This window comes from Pleuronectes platessa, chromosome 11 (assembly GCF_947347685.1).
Source record: "Pleuronectes platessa chromosome 11, fPlePla1.1, whole genome shotgun sequence".
Classification (NCBI taxonomy): Eukaryota; Metazoa; Chordata; class Actinopteri; order Pleuronectiformes; family Pleuronectidae; genus Pleuronectes; species Pleuronectes platessa.
The window spans coordinates 21,376,279-21,403,961 of record NC_070636.1 but is presented as its reverse complement, the minus strand read 5'-3'; the positions used below and the strand labels follow the sequence as shown (position 1 = coordinate 21,403,961).

General features: G+C 41.7%; 1 protein-coding gene across 1 annotated transcript in view; it reads right to left on the bottom strand.

Annotated features, from left to right (window-relative positions):
• lrfn5a (leucine rich repeat and fibronectin type III domain containing 5a) overlaps positions 1–27,683 on the bottom strand; it is a 135,321-nt gene that overhangs the window by 6,717 nt on the left and 100,921 nt on the right. The window contains exons 4-9 of the mRNA XM_053435388.1: positions 21,555–21,778; positions 18,490–18,618; positions 18,216–18,396; positions 16,491–16,646; positions 15,278–15,537; positions 13,495–13,962 (exon numbers count right to left, since the gene is read on the bottom strand). Coding sequence (XP_053291363.1) covers positions 13,495–13,962; positions 15,278–15,537; positions 16,491–16,646; positions 18,216–18,396; positions 18,490–18,618; positions 21,555–21,751 — 1,391 coding nt within the window. The 5' untranslated portion in view covers positions 21,752–21,778. The remainder of the gene's footprint in view (positions 1–13,494; positions 13,963–15,277; positions 15,538–16,490; positions 16,647–18,215; positions 18,397–18,489; positions 18,619–21,554; positions 21,779–27,683) is intronic.

The window sequence follows — 27,683 nt, the reverse complement described above, 5'->3', positions numbered from 1 at the left end:
GTTGTATTCATCTAAAAAAGTGAGAGAATGATCTCAATCCAAAACGGAGCAATTCTATTCACTAAAAAATTGCCAAATTCTACAATATTATTAGGGGATTGTCCAGAACTCCCTGTAACACTTAAATTGCAAAACTGAATACAATTTTGTTGGAACAATGTAAAATTAAGATTTTGAAGCAATTCTTCCAATTTTCCATTTTTGAATTGTTGGGTGGAAAAATAGAAAAGGTAGAAATAGGAAATCTAATTTGTTTCAGGCTATCAGAGAAGACCGATCTAAGTTTCTGACTGATTGTCCCGCCCAACCAACATAAATCTGTGTGGAGGGAGTTTTTCTTTATATCCATCCTGTGGTTGACTCTAACTCAAGAGGACGAGAGAGTTTATGCAAATGTTCAGCAAATAGCTTGACAGCCATATGTTCAGGACAGAGACTTTACTGTATTATCCAGTAGGAAAAAGCTGAAAACGTTAGCCTTTTAAGCTAATGTTAGCCTTGTAAGGCCAGCAATATTCTTGCTATTTCACCAAGCGGTTGACTGATCTTTCTCACACTTCTTCATATTCATGCAATAAACACCATCAAAAGTGGCGACACTGGACAAGATAAACATTTTACTTTTGTCTATAAAACTCTCCACCATGTTAGTAGCTGTCGTCCCCTGACGAAGTGCCCATTGACCCTGTTGATGACTCCCTGCGGCCTCCTCCAATGTCTGTATTGCATCTTGCATACACGTTGCATTAATTTCTGAGGACGTACAAAACACTTACCCATGGACAACAACCAGTACATTCTATCCCCTTTACAGTGATACGTTATCACTCGCTGCTGCAGCTTCCTCTCCTTACGTCAGTCTAAGAACAGACTTTCTATTCTGTTTATTAGAATATCCTATAGCTCCAGTATAGGGAAAGTGATAATAGAGACAGTATGGTGATTAATTATGTGTGTTTGTTTGTTTACTGCTTAACCATGAATCCACAAGAATAGATGACATGAAACCTGCTTCCAAGAAACCGTCACCTCGCCATCTCCTCCTGGACCCACTTGGAATGTTTCTAAGCGAAACCCAAGTTAGTAGCTGCTGCTGCTCCCGCCAATGAAACTCTTATTGCATGGTTAGCTTTCGCTGTCGATGTGTAAGGCCAAGCTGTCATCATTTATAATTCATAGAACATGGAACAATCATCACACTGACAATGTGTGGCATATTTGGACTCTGTTCCGCTCCACGCTGACTACACAAAGTACATTTTCATGCAAATCTACGTTTTTCTTATTTTTTGGGGTCTTGGATATGATTGCTTCTTGACTGTGTGAGCCGTTAGCAGTGTGAACTCATCCAAACTGACTCATTCATTGTGGCAAAATTCTTTGTGTCTGAGCTGGATCTCGCTGCCAGTATTTGAAGCCCCACAGTGGGCAGATGATTTCCTTGGCTGAGACTATTACACTAATCTATCTACTCCACTCTGCCAAACCCTCAGCCCAGGGCGACTGTGTGTGTGTGTGTGTGTGTGTGTGTGTGTGTGTGTGTCTCTGGGTTTCATTGTCTGTGTGCATGGTCCTCTATGAGTTTGCATTTGTGTGCTTATGTCTACATGTGTCTGCAGTACATACTGAGTGTGTGAGCGTTTGTGTGTGTGTGTGTATGCGTGAGTTCCATTACAGTAATCGTCTCCTCCCATGTCAGCCTCCTCTTCCCAGTGGTTGTCACTGTGTCTGGCCTCCTGCCCACAGTCATCACTGATACAGCACTACAAGCTGCTTAAGCCCAACCTCGTATTGTGTGTGCATGTGCACGGATGTGTTGTGTGCACGTGTGATTGTGCGTGTGTTAATCTGCTCCCCTCACTCCAGCCCGGACAAAGCCAGGAGGCCAGTGTGATCTCCATTAGTCGCTCTCAGCTTTTTGTCTCAAGACAAATGATCGCCTGCACGCACAGAACAGTGAACTATGATACCAGATTGTTCTATTCAGGCCATTGCACTTGATTAAATATTGGACAAAGGCTACAGGCCACAAATGTGCATTTTTCCAGGAAGGAAAAAAAGGCATCATGGCAATGATTCAACACACAAGACCAGAGCTTCCAGGTCGACCTGGAGCGCTGCGATAAGGGGCCAGAGCTACTACTAACTCAGCTGTAGTCTTCAGTCAATGGCTCCCACACAGCAGAGCCCAGTCTGACCATGTGTAGCACTGGGTGAACAACTTTCAATTTGAATGGATTTCACTGCCCTAGGCTACATATGCAGGGGAATGATTTTTTTTGTGAAGTGGAAGTTGTCTGCTTTTGAACGTTTGGTAACCCTTGCCTAATAATCATAGATATTAGAATAATAATAAATATTAGGGTTACAATAATTATACATTTAAAATAAGTAATACTACTGTTCAGTCTGTATAGAAAATATAAAGCAGTGCAATTTCCCCTTTTTCCACTGAAAAGTGTACTTAGAGATGAAACTCAATTGTGGTTAAAAACGCAGCAAAGAGTGAAATTGGAGGAATCAATAACAAACAGCGAGCTGATATAATGTTTTTGGTCCAATAACTGTAAATAATGTTAAGTGATCTTTTATGGTGCCCAATGCAATTGTATTTTCCAAATATCTTGAGACACCTCATGTGTAGGCCTAAGCAAGACAGACATTTCCCAATAGAAAGTGCCTGCTAGGACAAGTGTTTCAAGCGAACACACTCCAGAGCTACAGTTACATCCAGCAGTTATCGCAGCTTAACATGGGTCTCTCTAGCTGAAGCAAAACCCTCCTCGCAGCACCTCTAAAGGTTTTTAAACACAGACCTGTAAAGACAACACGGTTTTCCAGTGGGCTCTATGCTGGACGATTTCTTGGGTTGAGTCGAGCAACTTCCCAGAATACAAATGTAACATTAACGATTGGGTTTTGGAAGTGCTGCTGTGGGAATTTTTCATCCTTTGCACAGAGCCATGCTAAGTGTCACCTGGTATTGCTGTTTTGCAAAGCTAAGCTCACCTAAAGCTGACTGAGGCATAATATTATCCATAGAGACAGAAGAGTGGTATTGATCTCCTAATCTAAATCACAACAGAGCAAATAAGCATATTTCTCAAAATTAAAAATTATTCCCCAAAGAGAAACAAAACAAGACTGCCAATATCACAAAATGTGTCATCATTTAAAAATGATGATAAAGTGATTTGATTGAGAGCGCCAGAATAGCCAGAAAGTACACAGCACAACCCTGATCATAAGGCTGTTTGCGTCCCTTAAATGTAGCTGTGAAGCTAAAGGAGTAAAGTAAATTCAGTAATCTAAGTAGTACATTATTTCTACCCACTCTTGTTAGAGGTGTTTGAATGGAAAAACACTCCTCTGCAGTTTTGCTCAAACAGTGAAGGGACCAGAATGTGGGTCACAGATATCTAAAAGTAGGTTGTCCAATTATTTCAGAAAATGGTATTCAGTGCTTCTGGCAAAAGGGTCCCATACAAATGCAAATCTAAATCAAATAGCCTGCATCACGGAAAAAACTTTGTCAGATACTGCAACAAAATAGCATGAAAAAGCCATATTGAGTTTAAGACCAAAAAAAGAAAATTCTTTCTTTACACTGCACTTAACATCTGTTATCCCCACGCTCCCACCTGCTTCCTTCAGCTTTTACATAATGCAAACGCTAAAGAGCAACATGACATTTTCATTTCATTTTTCATGTTCACTTCATCAGCGATCAAGCAAACACTCGCAGATGACAGCACAGCCCTCCGTAAAGCACACCAATGCAATCAAACCAGTGAAAGGACAACTGGTTTCTGAGCACAAAGTGAAGAGGATTAATGGTGGCTCAACTTCTGCTCCATTACTGCTGACCTTAAAGCTAATGTGGCTTACACAGCAGATGGCACAACGCCATGCTAATAGGTCTGAGTCTCTGAGGCAGACAGAAAACATTGCACTTGCACACAGCTAGCTTCTTCTCTCTGTGTTACCATGCATACTGCCCCTGATGCCGGAGCTAACAAGCATCCACACAGCTTGTAGTCCGAAGCGGAACAGGGGAAGTGGGCTCCATGTTTAAAGTTCACACAAAGTTAGACTCAAGTTTTGCACTGATAAAGAAAAATAACAGCTTCCACTGGTGATAATAACTTACCTAAAAGATCATAATTTCCCATTATTTATCTAGACTACGACGGCATGCCATATTCCTGCTGGTTTAATAATGAATTAATGTTTTTACACTTGTAATGACACCATAATGGCTGCATTGTGTAGCTGTGGACAGCGCTATTTGCAGCGTGCTTGCTATTTCCATAAACGTTTTTACCGTCCACGCAGTAGCATAAAGTTCTCACTCTCATGTCAAAATCTGTCTTTCGCACTTTAGTCTGTGTATCTGTCACAGCAGGATTTGAACGCGAGCAGTCGAACCCCCGCTACCACCATAGAATAAATTCGTTTGGAAACACTGATCAGGGTAATTTCTCCACCAATTAACAGTTTACAGTCATAATATTGTAGTTTCCGGTAGCACACACTGCCACCTCACTGAAATGCCAGAGCTTTGCATAATTATTTAAAAACTTTAATAATCCCCCACCCTTAGACTTGCTTTGCTCATAATCATCCCCGCGCACTGAAATAGCTGAGGAGGGAAAAAAAGAGAAGCTCTTTTATGTTGAAATATTCCCTGTGAGAACTCTCTTAATTATGAAAACAGAGCACAGAGACATCAGTGCTGTTTGTTTGGCCCTTATCAGGTCACATTAGACTCCCTCAATGTAATGTTGGATTTAATTTGAAGTTATTTACAATGTCAAGTGAATATTATGAAGACAGACCTGCTTTCCCCATGGCAGTGGGGCTCACAAACAAGCCCCCTGCATCACACTGACTCTGCAACCCCCCCCAGCACATAATTCACATAATTTATAATTGATATATTACTGCCACTATCACCGCACGTGCCCATAACTCTGTTACTGTATATATTTTGTTCTATATTGTGTTCTTATATTGTTGTTTTATGTTGAGTGCACCAACGAACGACACCAAAACAATTTCCTGTATGTGCAAACATACTTGGCAAATAAAAGAATTCTGATTCTGATTCTGATTAATTTATCTAAAACCCAGGCAGTGTCTGCATCTCCAGCTATGTACTGCTGAATATGGAGCTAGGAAGGTTTTGGGTAGTATGCTGGCCATTGTGGTAAAGCAAACATGCAATTAATCATAAAAAAAAGTTTTAATTAGGAGCTCGGAGGGTAAGTCTGAGGTTTTCTAAGGACTAGTAGGGGTAATGGTGAAAAAGCGAGGATGCTCGACACTCGGCGAGATCTCGTTACTGCTGAGCTCAGTGCAAACACGCGCGCCGCCGAGTAGACGTCAAAGTGCCGAGCGGCGAGGCGCTGTCCCAGATGTGGGGAAGACTTCTCAGCACTATCTGGAGCCGGGTGTAGAGCTCCATCTGCCCACCTCAGCTCCATTCCTCCAGTTTAGTTGACTCATCTACATCTATTCTTAATGCTGTGGTTGGCTCTACAGTCATTTATTCACTCATCTATTCTAACTCCCTTTCTTTTCTTGCCCTCCTTTAAATCTCATTTTCCATTTTTCCTCCCATCTCTTTCCTCCCCAATCTTCCTATTAATCTTACAATAACCTTCATTGGTTTTCTTCATGTTCTGTTTGTCTCTGTCTGTCTGTCCTTTCCCTTCCCGCTTCCCTTTGCTGCCTTTTTACTTCCTCACTCTCCTCAGAATCCTCCTCGCTGCTATGGTAGTTCCCCGCTGTAAGACTTAGCCGCGTTTAAAACCCCATAGACTACTTATAACCATAACACTTCTTACATTAGGCCCGCGATATGTTTATGGTGCTATAAAATCAGAATTGGAACATTGCAGCATGATAAAGGCAGAGGTTCTTTCACGCCTTAAGCACAGCTGAGCTAGGTGTTTTACCTGCAGGGACCATTGGGTGTGTGTGTGTGAGAGGGTGGCTTTTGTTTTAAGGACTGGATTCATCCCCAACCCCTACCATGTGTAGCCTCATAAAAAATAAGCTTGCCACACAATTTGCTTGATGTGTAGTTTTTTTGGCAAATGGCCACCAGCGCCTGTAGCTCGATGGGTGTGCTGGAGTGGAAAACAACTGCTGAAAGAACACGGCGGAAAAAAGGAATAAAACACAACGACAGGCGGAGCAGACGAGTGCTGGAGGATGGAGGATGGAGGATGGAGGGCGGATGGGGTTCTGCGTGCGAGCTCTCATGTAACTTAGTAAATGTCAGAGGAGAGTTTGTGTCCTGAGAAAGTGTCTGAGATTCTGCACACAGTGTTTTGTAGCTGTGACGTCTGCAGGCCTGTTGTGGAGGAACTTTATTCTATATGTATATTCTTAAAGCATGAAAAGACGTGTTTTTCAGTATTCTATTGATTTAGCTTGATTGGTTTGTCTTTTAGTGACACTGTCGACTTCCACAATCTTTGTGTAGCAGCTCACTCGTCATAGAGATGTTTACATTGACACCAATATTCAGATAATAACCTGATTATGGTCTGAATACGACAGATATGTCATATAAACAGCATTTTTCTTAACCTGAATAAGGTCATCATTTCAGAGCAGTTGCCAACGCATTCCCTGAGTTACTGAACATAAGCCCACTACGAAAGGTAATTGTCTCTGTTGACATTAAAGGAGTTTTCTGTTATCTGTTGGTTCAATCCCCCGGCTGAACTCAGTGGCAATGACTTCAGATCGCTTAGAGCAGGGGTGTCCAAACTACGGCCCGCGGGCCATCTGCGGCCCGCCATCCATTTTTAATTGGCCCGCCTCAATAAAAATTAAATACAAAAAAAAAAAACTAACAATTTAGTAGTTTTGCTTTATTTTTGAAGAAATTGTACTTTCTTGATTCTTGTTGTTCTGGGTTTGTGCCCTTGAATGCACTTATTGTAAGTTGCTTTGGATAAAAGCGTCAGCTAAATGAAATGTAATGTGATGGACTATGGCCCACTGTATTGCAGCTGTCCCTCAGAACGCCGCCACGCCCCCCACTGTCAACAGTCCGCACCAGGGCAGGGGGGCGTGGTGGCGTGAGGGGCCCAGACTTTCGTATTTTTTTCCAGAATTTGGCCCTCGGGATGAAAAGTTTGGACACCTCTGGCTTAGAGGTTCATGTTGCAGCCAAAAAAGGTGCAGAGTCAGTGTCTACACCACCATAATAAAGAAGAAATTATTATTATTGTGTTCATGCGGGCGTCATGTTTCACACATTCACAGTTGATACAGTCGCATTGTTCATTAAATTATTCAGCTTGGGCTGATCACAGGTCTTAGAAAATGGCGGGAACATTGTATGTATGACGTAGTGGACGTAATGATGACATGAGACACAATCAGAGTAGGATCAGTAAAGTTTTTTGGTGTTCATGCTATCATGGCGAATGATGGTCTATCTATCTATCTATCTATCTATCTATCTATCTATCTATCATCATCCTGTGTTGGCCTTATAACATATGTGCTAATATGTATATTTGTATATGTCACAGTTCAGGGTATTTGTTCAAGTAGGTGTGGAAAAAAGGCTTTTAAACACCATTAAGAGCAGTGGGTCATGTGGACTTTCACAGGGGTGACGATGAGGGTTCATCCCTGACGGAACAGAAAATAACAAAAATAAATACATTTTGCAACATGCCTAATTATCTATTAAACTTTCCCAAAATAAAAAGCAGGTTGCTTCCCTCTGCAGTGGGATAGAGGAGAGCTATTCATGCTTCTCAAACCTCACAGACCTGCAAGCCACCACGAGGATGCTGCTCCACAATAGAAGGAACAATCCAACCCAAATGCTGGCACCTTTTTATAGACGTCCTATTAATTCCAAAACAATAAAACATGCTATTATCATGTCAAATCTATTACATTTTAATTAAAAAGCGATTTCCTACCCTCAAACTGGCTTTCTCTGTTCAAGGCTCACATATTTTTAATAGCCTTTTTAACCATCATTATTTTCTGCCTCAAAACAATAGATCTGTTCATCTCATAATTGGGGAATTCAAATTGTCTATGATCCCACAATGGCTCGCAATCATCGGAACCCTTAATTATCTCCTTTTCATGTGAAATAGAGCACTTTTCCACTCTGTGGCGGTTTTATGGACGTCGACATTAGTGCTCGCCTATGGCTGGGAATTGTTCAATAAACCCAGCGAGGTGTAAAGGCCAAAGATTGCTGTGGTAGGTCGTGTGGAAAAGCTCGGCACATTATCTCAGTGACATCAGCCCTACATTGACCTGACTAGGAAATCAGGAGTTAACAGCCGAGGGGGCTGCGAGGACGACTCAATTTAGTTCCTTATAGCTTCAATTTAGGAAGGTTAATAAAAAACGTTTCACTTAACAGGAAAAAGGACCAAACTATACCAGAGAATTGGCATGCTACAGGTAAATGAGTTTTATTAAAAACCTCAATGGATCCACATGCTGGAAAGATACACTGCAGGTTTTATAATGATTTCTGGTATTCAAAAACAAGATATTGAATGAATATCTGAAATATTAAATAATGAAATATAATTATTTCAAAGATATAGCGAAGAAACACTCAGCCATGCATGAAATTACAGAGGAAATGAATATGGGCCAATTTTGACCCATGTTGTGCATTAGAACAGAAAAGCTCAAAAAGGATTTTTATTCAAAAAGTAAGAAAGGAAAAATATTTTATAAGGATTTGTTATGATCAAAAACAAATGAATTGAGGAATATCTGAAATACTGAACTACGAAATTAATTTACTGCAAAGATTTAGAAAAGTCGGGTCACCTTTGACCGCTGTGGTGTATCAAAGGGTTAAGAATGAAAATATATAACTGTCCATGAATAATATACTTTTTTTCATAATGCTTAAATAAAATTGTAATGATGAGCTTAATGCAACGTGATCTAAGCTTTTTTAAAGCATAATACAAGTGTCCCAGATTATAAAGTGATCCGTCCCAGATTTTAAAACAGATCTAACAGCTGTGCCATGTCTCTTCTAAATATGATATCTCAATATTTTCTTCTGGTGTGGTTAGAAAACATGTTAAGGATTACCGAGAGGTATAGGGCCTGATCTACTATACCTCTACTATATTTCTACTATAGGACTGCACATGTAAAAACATGTGCAAACTTGATTTCACCCACAAGAAAACGGTGCGCACTGAGGACTGCGTGAAGAATAACAGGCGCTGTCCGTTTACAACGTTTCCCAAAGGAGTAGATGGGGAAGACGGAGAGAACAGTTTTATTTCTGCTCGTGTAAACACGTTTGGATTGACAGCAGCAAAAAGAATCCATCTCATGCCATGGCACGAATGGCCATCAGAGTGTCCAGCCTGAGCGCTGGTGCCACAGAGGACACAGCTCTCACCTCCTGCGCAATATTGGTCACACCGCCCCCCCCCCCCCCCCCCACACCTGTTTAATTTGCCGCTGTTTTAATGTGAGCAATTTTCTTTCGTTCTTCTTCTCATGTCTTGCCATCTTCTCTTGATTTCATCGTTTTTTGGTTTTACCCACAGCATTTACTTTCTCGCAGATACTCTACCATATCGAGTTTCTTTTAATTTATAATAATATTTCTTTGCTGTAGCTCAACAACATGTTTGTTTGCCTCTTCCACTACCACAGGAAGTTGATTGACTAGCTGACTAGAGAACAGCCAAGGTTTAATATTTATTGTTTCACCAACTCACAATAACTAAGAGCAGAGTACATCATTCACTTACTGCAGCTTGATAAGATTGTATTAAATATGCATGATATAATTAAAACTGGCTCTTTGAAAATGGCACTTTGTCAAAATGCAATCTAGATATAAAGATGATTGATGCGTCAGTGTTTTTAATAGTAATTATAAGGAAATGCTCATCAGTACTTTAGGAACTTATTTAGATTCTGAAGAAAACCTGAGCTGCAGTGAGCCTGCTGCTCTGCAGGGGTTTTACTCCTGTGAGCGACAGGCCTCCCTCCGGAATAGAAATATAATACTGGAGCTGGAGGAGTGACATTAACACAGCGGAACTGTGTTCCTGTCTGTCTCCAGTGTCCTCGAGATGGACACTGAATCCCTGTCAGCTCCGCAAGTGCTTTTCTGCAGCTGACCCTGACCTCCCTGTGGAAGCAGCCGTGGGTGGGGTTTCCCTGCGAGGGATCAATACACAATCAGGCGCAACAACATTCCAGAAGTGCTGCAAGTACGTCCAGAACAGGAAGGATGTGTCTGTGCGAGCATTAAACTATCAATCAGGTTTTCATCAGTTTAAGCAGAGAGTTTGGAGGAAACGTACAGAACCTCCTCCTCCGCCCAACAACATAATGTCGAGCAGGTGCAGAGTTAAGTGCACAAAAGTCGATGTGCCTAATGTTATCTCTCACTGAAGCTGAAAAGTAAAAGTTGTGTCTGTGACAACAAGATCAGTCTTCCCGTCTGTCATCCGCTTTTCCTCCCACTCTCGCTTTGACACCTCCGTCATTCCCTTTTCGTTTTCCACTCCTCTTCTCCCTTCATCCCTCTTTTCTATTCTCCTTTCTCCCTCCCTGCCCCTCTTCTTTGTCTTCCCTGTGTTTGGGTAATGAAAAGAAAAAAGCACAATCAATGGGCGGCTGTTGTGTGCCAGCAGAGGTGTTGAATGGAAATCAATTGGGTATCTAAAGACAAGAAAGCTGCAAAACAACACGGAGACACACAAACGACTTCACCACTTAAAGAAAGAGGAGGATGGCAGAGCTGGAGGAAGAGAGGGAGGGTGAAAAGACAGGAAGAAAGAGAGAAAGACGCTGATTGATGTGGGGTGGGTGGTGAAAGCCTCCCTAATCACATCTCCTCCGCGTGCCCTCCGCAGGAAGCTGCTTTTTTTCTATGCTTTCTAACTAAATACTTTGCACAAGTGTTTTAAAGTCTGACAAACGTGGCCTTTTGTAGGGTGAAAATCCATCAAACACACAAAGGCTTGAGGGTGCTTTGTGAATGAACGAGGGAGCAAAAGAAAGAGATGGATGGATGTGATCTACGATGTTTCCTTGATGAGAAGAATGTCGGCTACAAACCTTTCGGCGCCGTCTCTCAGCGATGCCTCCTCTGAACAGGGTTAAGTGCTGATGAATTATGAACAGATATTAGGAATAATACAGAAGGCGGATGATACCATCAGACTCTTATGTGGCTGATCTCTGTGTGTTAATTATAGGCACGGAGATAAAGACGGCAAGAGATTAAAGATTATAATTCATAGCTTGCAGTTAAATAAATAAAAAAGAACCAGCCTTCGGAGATGAATTCTATAACAGCCATTGGCCTTATCAACAAGGCCCGGGACCCCCACCTGACTCTGACTTTTATTCCCCCCCCCCACACCTCAAGGATGTGTTAAATTAACAAATTATATTATACTGCATTACATTGCATATTGCAATCTGACACTGTTCACTGTTTTGCATTTCACTTTTTACTTCACTTTTTAGATCTTTTGTCTTTTATTTATTTTTAATTAGATATGTTTATGTCTAAATAAATGTTACTTTGTATGAATATTAGAAAAAGTGAGTAAATAAGAAGTAAATAGTGAGTAAATGTATATATTGTTTGTTATTATTGCTTTTCTTATGTGTGTTGTATTTATTGTGTTTTTATGTTTCTATGTTCATTGTATGCACCAATAACCAGAGCAAATTCCTGGTAGGTGTAAACCTACTTGGCAATAAATACTTTCTGATTCTGATTCTGAATAGTCATCGTTGTGACCCAGACGGTCAGTCCCAATGCTCTGCCAGCTCTCGATGATGATGATGATGATGCGTACCGATGCAGTATGCTGGGAGGATTAGCAGCGCTATGAAAGGCAGATAATACAGGCCGATTTCCCTACGCAGGCTCTTTGTGTTTGTTAACTCCCCCCATTTCGCCGGAGCAAATATTTAGCTCAAATAACAATCATCCCCAGCGAGATCCATCTTATCTCTGTTATCTTGAGCAAATGGCAAAAGTCAAGAAAGACGTGCAGCGCCCTCCCTGTCAACACCGTCCCTGTGAGTCAGCAGGGGGGGGAGGGGGGGGGAGACGACGTCTTCTCTTCCATCAACAACTTTCGCACGTCTCTGCGAGTCTTTGTTTTTTTCCTCCCTGTTTCATCCTCATGTTGTTCGACTGTGAATTGATGTGTCAGAGACTTTGACATAGCGTCTGCACCTATGCTCTGATGAGACAATGCGCAGTCTTCAGCTTCACCAGGATGACAAGAAGAAAGTGTTTATAAGGGTACGCTAATGAATAATTCACACTTCATTATTTCCTAGCTCTTTGTGTTAGAATCTGCTCTTTTGATTTATCCCGTGGTGTAATGCGTTTTTTTTTAAATTTATAGACTTCATTTCAGTATCTTGCCTGAGGACACTTCGGCATGCTGAATGGGGACGAACCGCCCACCTTCTGGTTAGAGGACAAATCCTATTACCCGTAGGCGGGAACAGTTGTTGGGCAGTGTATCTCAGGGCCGACATACAGAGACAACCTGTTCAGGGTGTAACCCACCTCTCAACCAATGTCGACTGGGATTGGTCCTAGATTGGATAATGGATGGACCCTGAGATTTTAACTTTGAAATGATTTACTGGCTGTATGCCTCCATCTAACTGTTAGCAGGACTTCACCAAAAACGTCTGGACAGATTCTACGGAAACTTGGTGGAAGGGTGCGGGATGGGCCAAGAGAGAACCCATTAATGTTTGGGGCAGATTCAATAAAATAGTTAGGTGTAAGTGTTTCTTTTCACTTTCTTTAATATTGCAAGATAGGGCATCAGTGGAGCAGAGGTGTTTGCTCTCCATGGGCCCTTCTAGTTCAGTAGGAATTCTGTTCTGTTTACCCCATCTAGTTAAGTGCTTCTGTTCTGCTCGCCTGTCTCTCCTTTGTTCTTCTGGAGATATGGATTTCTGTTTGCTCTCTTACCTGCCAACCTGCCTACTAGAGACTGTAAACCTCTTTTCTTATCTAGTCTGTGGTCTGCAATTTGGGTCCTGTTTGCTCCATTAAGTAACAATTTATATATTTTGACTTGCCTTTTCTTTTCAGTATGTTGCCACTGTTATTTCCAGTTGTAAAGGCTTGGTGCATGCTGTCCTTTTTGTATGTATTTCGTTTGTAGGATCGGAGGATTTGTAGCATCCTCGTAGAGTTCTGGTAGTACCTGTGTAGTACCTGTGTAGCACTCATGTGGTGCCCTGGTTGTGAACTTGAGGCCTGCTTGTTGATCCCTCCTATCACTGCTGTTAGCCTGTGTTAAGTTTCTAATACCTGTGATCAGATTTTCCATCAGGATCATTAAAGATACATTTAATCTACTGTAATCTAATCTGCAGAGCTCAGACTTGGGTAATCGTCTACCTCCGCACGGTGCAAACCGTCTGATCATGACGCGGTGGTTCTGTCAGTCTTACCTGTACACCAGCGAGTCGTCCTGGCTTCCATTGTACTGTATCTGGAACATCCTGATGCCCGGAATATTCCTCTGGAAGTTGAACTTAATCAAGGCTGTCGACGACGTGGCCTCGGCCGTCACCACCCTCTTGTCCACCCCGCCCTTCACGTCGCCCGTCACGTTGCTCCCGTTGGCCCCGCCCCGGCTCGACGTGGAAATGTCCGAAGATCCTGGGTCAGGTTCCTGGATGTTGTTGGTGTTGTTGGAGATATGAGGGAGTTTGATTATGACCAGGTCGACCGTTTGGTGAGCCTCACCGGCGGGGTTAGAGGAGATGCAGGTGAAGGAGCCGGTGTCTTTCACAGTACTGATGACGATGTCCAGGGTCCCGTTGGAGTACACCAACGTCCTGGAGGAGTTGGACACCAGCTTGCCCTCTGGAGAGATCCAGTGGATGGCTGGCTCCGGATCGCCTCTTGCCTTACACCTTTTAAGGATGAAAACCAGTGGAGTGGAACTTATTAGAAACATGACAGAATGGGGTCAACTGTAGGGTACATGCTGGATGGTGGTTTCTGGAATCCCTCACATTCTTTGCCTCTCAGACCCAAAGTGGAAAGAAAATCTGAACTGTGTCGACACAGCACATATTCTGTGTTATAAAGCACTGCAGCAAAGCTGTCAAAATAAATTATAACAAAGTATAAATTGTATTAATCATTCATGAGTGAAATGTACAGTTGTATGTGGATCTTGGCAAGATATTACAAAAGATAATATCTACAGATAAGATGAGGTTTTTGTTAAAGGAATTTATTTGAGTGAGTGACTGACTGTCAAATGAATATGACAAATCATTAAGATTGGCTGAATGCCTAATTTGATTATTACGCAGTAAAAAAAAACAAGGACACATGTGACTCAGTCATAAATATTAACGCAGTCCATTTAGTTCATTGTGCAAAAAGGAACTATTGTCGTGCTGGTTAAATATTGAATGTTAGGTTCATTCTAACAACGATCCTCTGTAGGTGTCTGACTGAATTCAAATGGCTGCAGTAATTTATCATTTTGAAGCCATTCAATTATAAGTCTATTGGGCAGAAATGTCGAGGTCATTTCCTGTAACAACAGTCAGGTCTAATTAAGTAAAACAGATTACACGCTGAGGAAAATGTAGGAAATGTTGTAGTTGTCCCGGTCGCTGCAGGGTCACATTGTACGTCGTCTCTGCACACGAGCAACAGAGCCTGTCCATATCTTTCAGAGGTATTACCTTCTACCCAGTTAGGAAAGACTGAATATGCAAATAATCAGTCATTTAAAAAAAAAAAATCTGCATTAAGAAATCATTCACAAGACCACTTGTCTTTTGCAGTTCTCTGCATTTTAATGTTGAAGATTAAAGAGATACATTGACTTTGATGATCTCTCCCTATGAAGAGGACACAATAAGAGACAGAGTAATGTCCTCCCATTGATTTTCTTTGCCCTCTTTTTCTCATTTTCATCACATCTCCATATTTGAAAACATAACATGTGTCATGATTGGAAGCATGCAACTAATATATATGCAAATGGCGCTGTCTTCTTCTTTCAGCCCTGTTGTTGTTTGGTCCTCATGTGCTACATTTAATTTGAATGTAATGCCCTTGTTTTGTGGTTCACTGAACAGACGACTTTTCATATATTCTTCAGCAGCATTAACCACAATGGACAACAACATAAATTAAAAGATTCTGTGTGTGTGTATGTGTGTGAGTGCCGAAGTGGTTGTAGGAATGAAGTATTAATACTGATACCTTAGTGCGACTCGCTGCCCTTCGAGCACCCTCATCTCATGGGAGAATCTAGTGATGAGGGGGGGCTCACACAGGAACTCCTCCTCGGGGACGGACCAGAAGTATCGACCGGCGAGCTGCTGCGGTGAGGCACACGTCTCCAGGTCGTCCTCCCTGTTCAACCTCCTCAGCCACAGTAGCTCACAGTTGCAGTGGAGAGGGTTCCCGCCGAAGGACAGCGCGAAGGACGTGGGCGTCATGAACCCGGACGTGGCCAGGACCTGGTTGTGTACAAACTTTAGTTGTCAAAGAAAGAGTAAATTTTCCATTAAGTTATTTCAAATTTCGACCTTTGCTGTGGAACCTTAAAGGGGACATATTATGGCCATTTTACCACAGTTGATATGGTTCCTTGGGGTCTTAATGAAATGTCTGTAACATATTTTGGTCAAAATACCACAATGATCATTTAAAACAGCTCTTTTTTACCCTGTCTAAAACAGCCCTCCTCAGATTGACCTGAGCCTGGCTGCGAAAGCCCCAGCTCCCCAGCGCAGCCCCGCAGTGGGAGCAGTGGGAGCAGTGGGAGCTTGAGCTGGCGCAGCAGCAGCATCCCTCCACACTATTGAGTCAACGTTTAGAAGTGTCCCGTGGTCCCTTGTTTATGCGGCCACTTAAATGGCTGACGGGTAGCAGCAGCGAGCTAACGCTAGCCGGGAAGCAGGGCTCCCCTAGCCGGGGGGAGCCCCTAAGGTGCTCTAGCGTTAGCTTGCGAGCTAACCGGCCGGTGGAGCCCGGCTAGCATTAGCTCGCGAGCTAACTCGTCCAAGGCCATGTAGCGAGACTCCCTACATGGGCATGGTGTGACTATGACGTTTATTTCGCTCGTAATCCCATTCGACACACTCTAGCCTATCGTTTCTGACATAGAGGAACCACACCAAATTTTTTCCAGAGTTTTGGGGACGGTAGACACGCCAGATACCCAAATTAACGTGTAGAAGCACTACAAAGGTGGAGTTTTCATAATATGTCCCCTTTAACCCAAATGATGACTACATCAACAGGACGAGAAACTAAATACAATTTTATTTGAATTATCAACATTTAGAGAGAGTTGTCCCTCTTATAATTTCCCCCACTGACTGCCATTCATCTATACGTAACGCATGGGGTGTCTCTTGTTTTCTATCATCATTTCAAAGCTGTGTTGCTTTTAAATAATTTGCACTACCTGTGCTCGTTGGAAAAGAGGGTCCGGTGGAAGCTTTTGCAGTTTGTTTGAGGTGACGTCCAGCCGGTTGAGTTTCTGTAGCAGCGAGAAGGTTCCCTCAGGAATATAGTCCAGCATGTTGTGGTCTAAACTCAGCGTGTGGAGGCTCGTCATTCTCTGTTGGAAAGAGAAAGACAAAGGTTTGTGTTCCCTTCCGACACGAGGATATCTTCTCGTTTCAGTTGTTAAAGATGTTATAAACTTTGTGTCCTTTCTCTCCCTTAGTTTGTGCTTTTCACTCCGTCTTCAGATAACTAACTGCCACTCAGATTCATCCATCCATCATCTACACCGCCTATCTTTCAAGTGTCATCAGCCCATCACAGAAAACAAACTCTAAGTTTCACTTATTATTATACTTATAACAATCAGTCTGACAGTGCTTGAATAGAACGGTTACGTAACTTTCTCTCTCCACTCCCACAGCTATGAACAAGCAAAATGAGAGCTTTCATTTAACATGCTCATATATTCAGTGAACAGGGAACGGAATGTATCAGCTGCAAATTCTGAACAACGCTCACGTTTTCATCACAAATTAATAGATTTAAATTTCAGGTAACAAAATTGTTGCAGTTTTAGCCCCAAACCTCTAGCAATCCCTAGCACAACATCTGAACATGATGTGTTCCACATTTGATTCTATATTACATATCGTTTAGCTGATGCTTTTATCCAAAAAGACTTCCAATAAGTGCAAGTCACACTATTCTAATGAAGTTAACCGGAGTAAAGCTAGAGAGGTTTCAGTAGGGACCGCAAGTAAACTGAGAGAAGAAGAACAACAACAGTAAGCGAGTGAGAGCCACTGTCACATCACACCAAAAGTAAACAGTGATGTAATTGAACCTCTTTTTATTTCTCAGCCTCTGTGGCAGAAACTCGCTCAAAACATAAAAAATCTATAAAAACATAACAAATTACCAGAAAATGGTGACAAATGTGTTTCAGTCATATCCTATTTCCAAGGCATTATTCACAATAGAAAGGTTAATGGTTTTTATTTTATGTTTCTGCTTCACAGGCTGAGAAACAAAAGTTTGAGTGAAACCCTCAGGATTGAGAAGATGGTTCTCAGACTGTGCTCGGGTTAGTAAATTCTTGCTTATTGTGGGAACTGTTTCTCTCTTTAATATTATAAGATATTGACCTTTAGAAAATGTATGATATGATTTGGTACTACACACATGATCTTTGTCTGAAAACGAGTTTCCCCGATCTACAGTGGAGGTATAAATGTAAAACTATATGAAGTTATATTATTATTAACATGTCTGACTGTGGGTGGAAACTTTCAGGGTTTGAGCAGCCTCTATTCTTTTTCAGATTGCAGAATACTTCAGGATGATAAACCACAGAGGCTCTGACATTTAGATCACATAAAAATTGTCTGTTGACCCACAAGGAACGCTAATAACATTTTAACTGTCAGCCATGAAAAAACATAGGAATGAAAGAATCTCAAGTGAAACAATCAATATCAAAGTGCATGCACTCTTATTGAATTATCTAATAATGGCCTCTGTTCTGTCCAAAAGCCCATAAAAACTTTTTTCTATTTTATTTCCAAAAAATGGCCAAAAAGGTTTTATGGCCTTTTTTATGGTGCTTGGGATTGGCTCATTACAAAGCCCTCCAGATATAAACAGGATTGAAAGGGATGCTATAGATTAAAGAGATCCTGACCTGGATGGCTTCCCAAGGAATAGAGTCCAGATTATTGTAGCTCAGGTCCAGTTCCTCCAGCGCCAGCAGGTCGTTGAACGCTCCCTGGTGGATCAGCACCAGCTGGTTGTTGTTCAGGATCAGGTGGTGCAGCTTCGACATCCCGCTGAACGTGTCGTTGCCGATCCTCGTCAGGCGGTTACTGGAAGAGGTCAAAGAAATAGAAACTTTTTTAGAACCTGCAGGTCTCTGCAGCTATGGAGATAAAGTAGAATGAGCCTGTGCTCAGTCAAACCTGTTGAGGTGTAGGGCTCTGAGGTTTTCCAGATCAGCAAAGGCATGAGGTGTGATGAAGGAGATGGTGTTTCTGGATAATGTGAGGTCGACCAGTCTAGTCATGTTGGCAAAGTCTTTCCTCTTCACACTATGGACATGGAGAGAACAGTTAAATCAGCAAAAAGACAGACACACTGTTCAATGGTGATATTCCCTCAAGTACTATGACCATCTAGGTTTACAGAAACATCATTAACAAAATGCATAAAAACAGAAAAATAAGAAAGTGATAAAACATTATAAAGGGCGCATAAGTGTGGGCAAGTTAAATGGCCTAACCTTTGCTATGTTTCTACTGAGGAGAAATTTGGTTTTGATCACCTTGTTAATGTTGGCCTTGAAACTCAGATCAGAGTCTAAGATAACACCTAGTCTTGTCAATTCTGTGTAAATCCAAGTAGTTAGCTGAACAAAAATATTTTGCCAGCATTTGTCTATTTGAATTAATCATTAATCTTGAGGAAATCATTGCTCATCTATGTATTTTACAGTCCAAGGCAGCTCCCCTGTGCGACCCCCAAAAACAGCTTTGTCCCACACGTGATCTCCAACGCTGACATAGAGCTTCCTCCCTTTAATGAACCCGCATGAACAACAGTGAGCCGTTTGAACAGGGGATGGACCACTGGGAGTTGAGACGGATGAAAGGGGATGGTTGCTCAGTTTCTGCATGAAAGTCGGTTAACGTTTATTCTCTTTGGCTCAGTTGAGGTCAGTATCGTGTTGTCCTGTTTGCTAATGACTGTGGGTGCTTAGTCAAACAGTTTGAGATCAGTGGTGCAGCCTGACAATACCCGTGCATGAACGTGGGCGATGGAGCTCCTGCAGGAACAGTGGAGGGACGGGTGTGTTTGTTTTCTGTCTTTAGTGATGCCAGGGTCATATTATGGGTGAAACATTCACACAACTATTCCTTTTGAGCTTCCTGCTTCATGTTACATGTTCACGTTAATAGTGTTCACATACACAGCCGACTTGAAAGAGATCTTCATGGGAGATGGTCTTTCAACATTCTAAATAGAAATTCATTCTAAAACAGGAGTCGCATTTGCTATTCCTTTCTTAACTGTGCAGCTCATTCAATATGTGCGAGTGTAAATGTCTCTCTCCGAAGACTACGATCCCGAAACTGCAACGCCATCAGGACACAGCCTTGAGCCGCTCCAATGACGAATCAAGTGTATTATACTCTGCAGCCTTGAAGAATGTGCTTCTTTTCTTTCTGAATCCTCAAATGAGTTTCATTTCTCTCTGCTGCCAGAGGATAAGGACCCTGCGTGATGTTGCACTGTCCAAATACTCTAAGATTTATTTGTCTGTAGCGCAGAAACTTGTCGCCCCATAACTTCACAGATCAGACACTGAAGCTAAGCATTCTCTCATGTTTTGACTGAACTTACCAGAACTAGTACTAGTACTTATTTCTTCAAGTATTCACTAAGTAGTACTGGTTGTTAATAATTGAATGTCAGTGAAGTATTAATTGTCACATTAGAGAAAAACTGTGCACACGTCAAAACATGTTCTTCATCTTTCACTTGGAAAAGGTTCAAAGTCTTAGTAGAGACTTTCTGACGACTTTCATTTAACCAACTATTTATTCTGTTTAAGTTTTAGAGATTTATTCCCACAGATGTCAGAATTTAGTGTAAATATTTTAAGATGACAGGAAAAAGATGGACCAATCTCCTGGATGTACAGCACCAGAAAAACCTGATCAGGATAAACGTAGCACTTTTAAGCCATTTTCAGAAATTTAAGACTTGTACAGGGGTGATCTCCGGGTCACTCGTTCACAACATAATGAAAAAGTCTGTAAAAGTAAGGTGAGGGGGGGCACCTGGATAGATCTTGCAGGAGGCACATTAAATAAATTGTGTCAGCCCCACCGTTGTCTTTCCAATTTTACATTTTCATCTTCTCCTTCTATGTGTGTGGTTCGTCTTGTTCGATAGAATTCTTTCTTATTTTTTGTCCTTCGCGTTGTAGAAACTTCATCAACACACACCAATTGCTTCTGCTGTTGTTTGACTTGAATTGTTTCCTGTGTATTCTCACATTGGCTCACTCAGCCTTTTTCCAGACATTGTTGCCGTCAATTGCTTGCAATTGTAAACAACGGCAAGTAATTGACCTGAACATTTGGGTCCTCGCATACATCCCTTCTGAAAACTTTCAGGGATATGCATGTCAGTGCCTGTCTGACAGCAGCTTAAATGTCCAATGAGTAGGATTTATGAGGCTATATTGGCATAAATTAAAGATAATATTAATAGTGTTGTTTTGATTTGTTTACAATAATCTGAATTCAGAATCATTGTGTTTGGATTCCTGTAGATGAGCTGTTAATATTAAAATGAAGGACGGGCCATCCTCCATGGAGGCTGCAGTATTTCTACAGTAGCCCAGAACAGACCTAAATGCTTAGAAAGTTAGGGGTGAGGGGAGGCGTATTGAGTTGGTTGCCATTTTCACAAGTTGCCACTAAATCCTACACACTAGTCTCTTTAAGGCACAGTATAAAGTGCTGCACTTACACTAATAGAATAGAATTTTTAATGATTATGATTGTTCTGCCGTTAATAACGTTAACAAAAGCAGCAGTTCTGGTGGCAGCAGTTGACTTTGCAGAAAGTATCAATAGATTTGAATTTTAACTTGCTCTCCCAGCAGAAGTAATGTCTTCGTACATTGTACTGCGATTAGCACTGGACATAATTTGTTAAGAGCGGTATAGCATTAGCTGGTGGTCAGACTCAAACCTGGAAATCTGCATAATTGTTTTTCAAAAGTCTCCATTTATTGTTCATCCAGATTAAAATGTGATATTGAGAGAAGATTGGTCCAGCACTTTTTCCTGATGTCTCTCTTTTAGTGGCCTGGAATTTCTTGACCTAGCAAAATTGATGTTTTAAAACTAAAAGGGATTATGTGGATAGCCTCACTATCAGAAATCATAACCTGCAGAGGGTGTAAAAAGTTAAAATGATGTGGTTTTGAGCGTGTCACGTTTGTTGCTGTTACCTGGTGACAAAGTTGTCAGCCAGCCGGAGTTCCACCGTGTGCCTATCAACGTTGGGCGGTACAAACAGGAGGCCTTTCTTGGCACACAGGGTTGCCAGGTTGGGCGACAGGATCTGACACACGCAGCGCTTCGGGCAGACCTGGGCCCGCACCGCCATGGCAACCGCCAGCATCACACACAGCAACAGCCTCTCCATGGTTACCACCCCACCTGGACACAGCACCTGTAACAGGAGACAGAGAGAGAGAAAAGCACAAATTAACAACAGTGGACTTTTGTCTTTTCACAGTTGTGCCATATACCTACTAATTCCACAAGCGTCTGCCTATCTGTCGGTTTGTGGAACTCAGCTCAGAGCCAAGTTTGGTGTAGTTTGGATATGTGTGACGTTCAATAGCAATACACATTTAATAACCAGTTGACCAGTGCTTTGCAGCAGACATTGGGGGGCGGGCTGACATGTTAACAGTCTGTGGACCTAGTTAAACATGTCTTCTTCCATGTCCTGTCTATGTGATAAACTACAGCTGCTATCGAAAACTGGGTCAAACCTCAGGCCAAAATCTTCGTCTTCAGTAAAGTAAAAGCATTTAGTTTGTTTTGTTGCTGAAATCCTTTATACGGAACGTAACTTTATGAACAACATTGATTTGAACATGTTCACTGCAGATTAACCAGGTAGGATGAGCACAGAGTTGTCTAACGTCACTCTGCACCATAGACTGTTTATAAAAAGCTCTGCGCACGAACAATAAAGCGTGACAGTATATTGTAGAACTTGTTTGAGGGGGTCTCACTGAGGAATAATTGTGAAGTAGCTCCAGAGCAACAACACAGGTCCAGCAAACAGCCCATTCACATCGACAGCTTGGTTCAGAACAGCCACTGCACTAGCACTAGGTAGTAGAGGAGGAGCAATAAACGTATATCTCCCTAGTATTTATGTCGTCACTCTGCAGTACAAGAAAAACTCTGCTTCAGTTCTCTATAACTCAAACATGCTGTGATAAACTAATAAACTACCTGAATGTACTTTCCACTGAATCGAATAAACTGTATGGCCCTCTCATTAATGCGATTGGGATGTTTATACAGTCAAGTAGATAGGATAAGGGCAGTGTTGAGAGGATTAGTTTAAGGTACTCTGTTAGTATGCATCAGGAGTCACTTTAAATATGTGTGCCTATTAATATAGCTCATTATTACAGACTAATTACACTTGGCAAGTGCAGGGAATCTGATTTGGATAGAGATAAAAAAAATTAATGACCAGACTTGACTACATGAACCCGAAGACCACACCGCCGACTTTCAGGCATCACTCATCAAACCACAGGAGATGTTTATTAGTCCTTGCCCAGCAGCGTCACACAGACAGACACACACAATCACACACAACACACAAACACACACATTGTGAGGATATTCATTGACATAATGCATTCTCTGGCCCCTTACACAAATCTTAACAATATCTTCATAAGTTAACAAAACACACACACACACACACACACAAACTAACACAGTGGGTCATCATTAGCAAGCATCAGTGTTGCAGTTAATTAGGAAAGGTTTACAGAGAAAAAGAGAGAGACGGAAAGAGGGAGAGAGAACAGGGTGACGCAGGGAGAGAGAAACCGCTCATTAATGACAACCTTGAGTGGCGTTTGAAGGACGTGGGAGAATCAGGATTAAAGGGATCACAATGCATGCTGACACACACACACATGCAAACACACACATGTACACATGTGGGAGTGAAACAACATGGGTTTTTCACCTCAGTGAACCTTTCTCACACTGTCTCCTGTAAACAGGAGGTGTGAGCTGCAGAACGGTGAGGAGAGCAGCGAGATGTGTGATGTGTACAAAACACACTTCCTTCACCGCTCTCCAGGCAGTCAACCTTTCTAAAAGGTTTATGTTGTAATTAATAGCTTAACTGATAATATCAATCTATCATTGCTTCATACCCATTGATGAGCACAACTTTCAAGTTGTGAATGATGAATGCAGGCTTTCTTGGCATGGCACTTACTTTATCTCTTTAGCTCTTATATTGATTATCACAAAGGGTCAATGAAAAAAAATATGAATGACTCTGTAGCATTTATAATTCTAGAAGAAACCAGTGATAATTAAAAGCATTTTGAAGGTATAATACCAAATAAGCTTCAACACCAGCAAGAGGGATGATATTTACAAGGTGGTAACTCTCTGAGAGAGAGCTTTCAATGTATTATAGGTAAACGATTCATCAGCCACTAATAACACCATTAGTTGAGACTTATAAACCCTTTATAAAGGGTGTTACTAGACCGTATCAATTATAACTACAATCTGTCGAAACAAAACAAGCAGAGAACCAGTGCCTAAAAATCTCAAAATAGAATGCAGCAATTTCGAGAAACATGAAATTATATTAATCCTTTTCCACCAAAGTGAACTGAGTGCTGGTACTGGTTCGGAGCTGGTTCACCTTGCTGCACCTTTGAAGAAAGACTTTGCTTTTCAAGGGTTAGAGCCGCGTCGACCATTATGTCACTGTCTATGTCTCTACACCTCAACTGTATAAATGAACCCATGAACTGGCACTTGTCCTCTATTATATTTCTGCTGACAGGCAGAAACACACATACACCGACTAAGCTTACGTCTCTGACCCACTACAGTTTAAACATTGATTTGTTTGTAACCTCATTATCAACACTGATCATCACATAATGATTGATACTTTTCGCTCTCCTCCTCTTTTTCTTGAGCTGACACATACAGTGCCTTGCATAAGTATTCACCCCCTTTGGACTTTTCTACATTTTGTCATGGTATAACCACAGATTAAAATTTATTTCATCGTGAGTTTATGTAATGGACCAACACAAAATAGTGCATCATTTGGAAGTGGGGGGAAATATTACATGGATTTCACAATTATTTACAAATAAAAATCTGAAAAGTGTTGAGTGCATATGTATTCACCCCCTTTACTGTGAAACCCCTAACAAAGATCTGGTGCGACCAATTGCATTCACAAGTCACATTTGCAAGTCACATAATTAGTAAATAGGGTCCACCTGTCTGCAATTTAATCTCAGTATAAATACACCTGTTCTGTGACGGACTCAGAGTTTGTTGGAGATCATTACTGAACAAACAGCATCATGAAGACCAAGGAGCTCACCAAACAGGTCAGGGATAAAGTTGTGGAGAAATATGAAGCAGGGATAGGTTATAAAAAAATATCCAGAGCTTTGAACATCTCTCTGAGCACCATAAAATCCATCATAAGAAAATGGAAAGAATATGGCACAACCGCAAACCTACCAAGAGGAGGCCGTCCACCCAAACTGAACAGTCGGACAAGGAGAAAATTAATCAGAGAAGCAACCAGGAGGCCCATGGTTACTCTGGAGGAGTTGCAGAGATCCACAGCTGAGGTGGGAGAATCTGTCCACAGGACAACTATTAGTCGTCTACTCCACAAATCTGGCCTTTATGGAAGAGTGGCAAGAAGAAAGCCATTGTTGAAAGGGATCCATAAAAAATCCCGTTTGGAGTTTGCCAGAAGCCATGTGGGAGACACAGCAAACATGTGGAAGAAGGTGCTCTGGTCAGATGAGACCAAAATTGAACTTTTTGGCCTCAATGCAAAACGCTATGTGTGGCAAAAACCCAACACTGCCCATCACCCTGAGCACACCATCCCAACAGTGAAACATGGTGGTGGTAGCATCATGCTGTGGGGATGCTTCTCTTCAGCAGGTACAGGGAAACTGGTCAGAATAGAGGGAAAGATGGATGGAGCCAAATACAGGGAAATCCTTGAAGAAAATCTGATGCAGTCTGCAAAAGACTTGAGACTGGGGCGGAGGTTCATCTTCCAGCAGGACAATGACCCTAAACATACAGCCAGAGCTACAAAGGAATGGTTTGGATTAAAGACTGTTGTCTTAAAATGGCCCAGTCAAAGCCCAGACCTCAATCCAATAGAGAATCTATGGCAAGACTTGAAGATTGCGGTTCACAGACGGTCTCCATCCAATCTGACTGAGCTTCATCTTTTTTGCCAAGAAGAATGGACAAACCTTTCCATCTCTAGATGTGCAAAGCTGGTAGAGACATACCCCAAAAGACTTGCAGCTGTAATTGCAGCGAAAGGGGGTTCTACCAAGTATTGACACAGGGGGGTGAATACTTATGCACCCAACAGATGTCAACTTTTTTGTTCTCATTATTGTTTGTGTCGCAATAAAATTTATTTTGCACCTCCAAAGTACTATGCATGTTTTGTTGATCAAACGGGAAAAAGTTTATTTAAGTCTATTTGAATTCCAGTTAGTAACAGTACATAATGGGAAAAAGTCCAAGGGGGTTGAATACTTATGCAAGGCACTGTACACACCATTTCATCGGACATACGGACATTACTCAGAGAGAGTAAAAACAACATATTTTGGTCTCCACCAACACAAATGTCGTTTTTATCTGCACATCGACACATAACTTATTGGTTCCAGATTAGGTTCTGGCTCCGAACCGGCCCTGGAACTGCCTTGGTGGAAAATGCGTATAATAAATGCCTAATAGAGGAATGGATAATGTCAATTTCTCCGCACTGAGCCACAAACAGCGAAGGTGTTAAGATGAGAAGTTTGCTCTGATCTGTGGTGTGAACTCAGCGTTCCCACAATGCACCTCTCAGACCTGGAGCTGTCAGTCAAACTGTGGTACCTTGACTGAAGCCATCACTGCTCATGTTATGGTTGGTGGTTTAGATAATTTATCATGTGTTCAACTTTCCTGTTGGTGGATCAAGTTACCTCTACTGAAGACATGTATATCGTTTTACGATAGTTTAACCATAATTTCAAATAAATGCCGCCTGGATAACTAATGTTGTAAAGAAAGATTGGATTGTGTTATGTGGTGTGCTGACTTATATGATCACATTACAACACTCAGACACCACCAGGCTGAAATCATTAGTAGAAGATCATATTTTTTATAGATTTGGGCCAGTAACACAGCTCTCTTGCAGAAGGAACACGCTATATGGGTGTAATACATAGGCAACACATGTTATTCGAAAGCATGCATGGATTATTGAACAGGCCAATCAGGTGCAGACACACACAGCTTGCCTCGTAGGGCTCAACAATCTGTACAAGGTGCAACGTCCAAAAAGACACCAACTCACTGAAGAGAGACACTAAATGACTAGAAATAGTGTAAAAATCAACAGGGGCCCTTTGTCTCATAATGCATCCATTTATATATGCATTGTTGGTTTTTGTATCTTTTAAAAGACATTTTAGGAAATTATTTCTTATTTAGAGTAAAGTACGAATCTTAAAATGGGGAGAAAAAATATGGGATCATGTCAAGCATCAAAGAGCGAGGTCGGAATCAAACCTGCGGATGCTTTTTCAGGTTCATCAGCTGTCTTGGTTGAGTGTGAGATAACTGGCGCTTTGCATCATGGGACATGTTCAAAAGACAATCACAGAGTGTATTGACTGTTTCAGTCATTGACACTTCTGTTGCCAAATCTAAATTAAGACTGCGATAAAACTGCTGCTGGTCTAGAAGTGATACATATTTATGTTAAATCGAATCACGACTGACTCTCTCCCCACTCTGGCTATGCGCTCATATGTAACGTGTGTGTGTGTGTAATTACTGGAGCTGAAATCTGCTGCGATGTCGGAGGTCACACAATCCCTGTTTTTCCTTTCACTCTCCATTTGAGCGCACACAAAGACGGAAATAAAGACGGGGCGGCGGCTAAATAGAGCGCCGGATGACTCATACCCGCTCGCACTATACACAGAGAGAGAGAGGGAAAAAAGAGGGAGAGAGAGAGAGAGCTCATGACCTTTGTAACCCCAAAGCAGATATCAGCTCATTAATTAGACAGAGAAATGACTGTAATGAGGGTGAATGAGTGAGAGAGACAGAGAAATGGAAACAAGGGAGAGTTATCCGAGAGGGAGAGAGGAGGGGGAAAAAAAGAGAGATCATAGAGGGAGCTAATTAAAATGAGTGCTGAGGTGTGAACGGGAAGAGGGCCGAGTTTCATTTAGCGTGAGGAGACGAGGAAGGATAGATGATAACGCAGTCGCACTGCT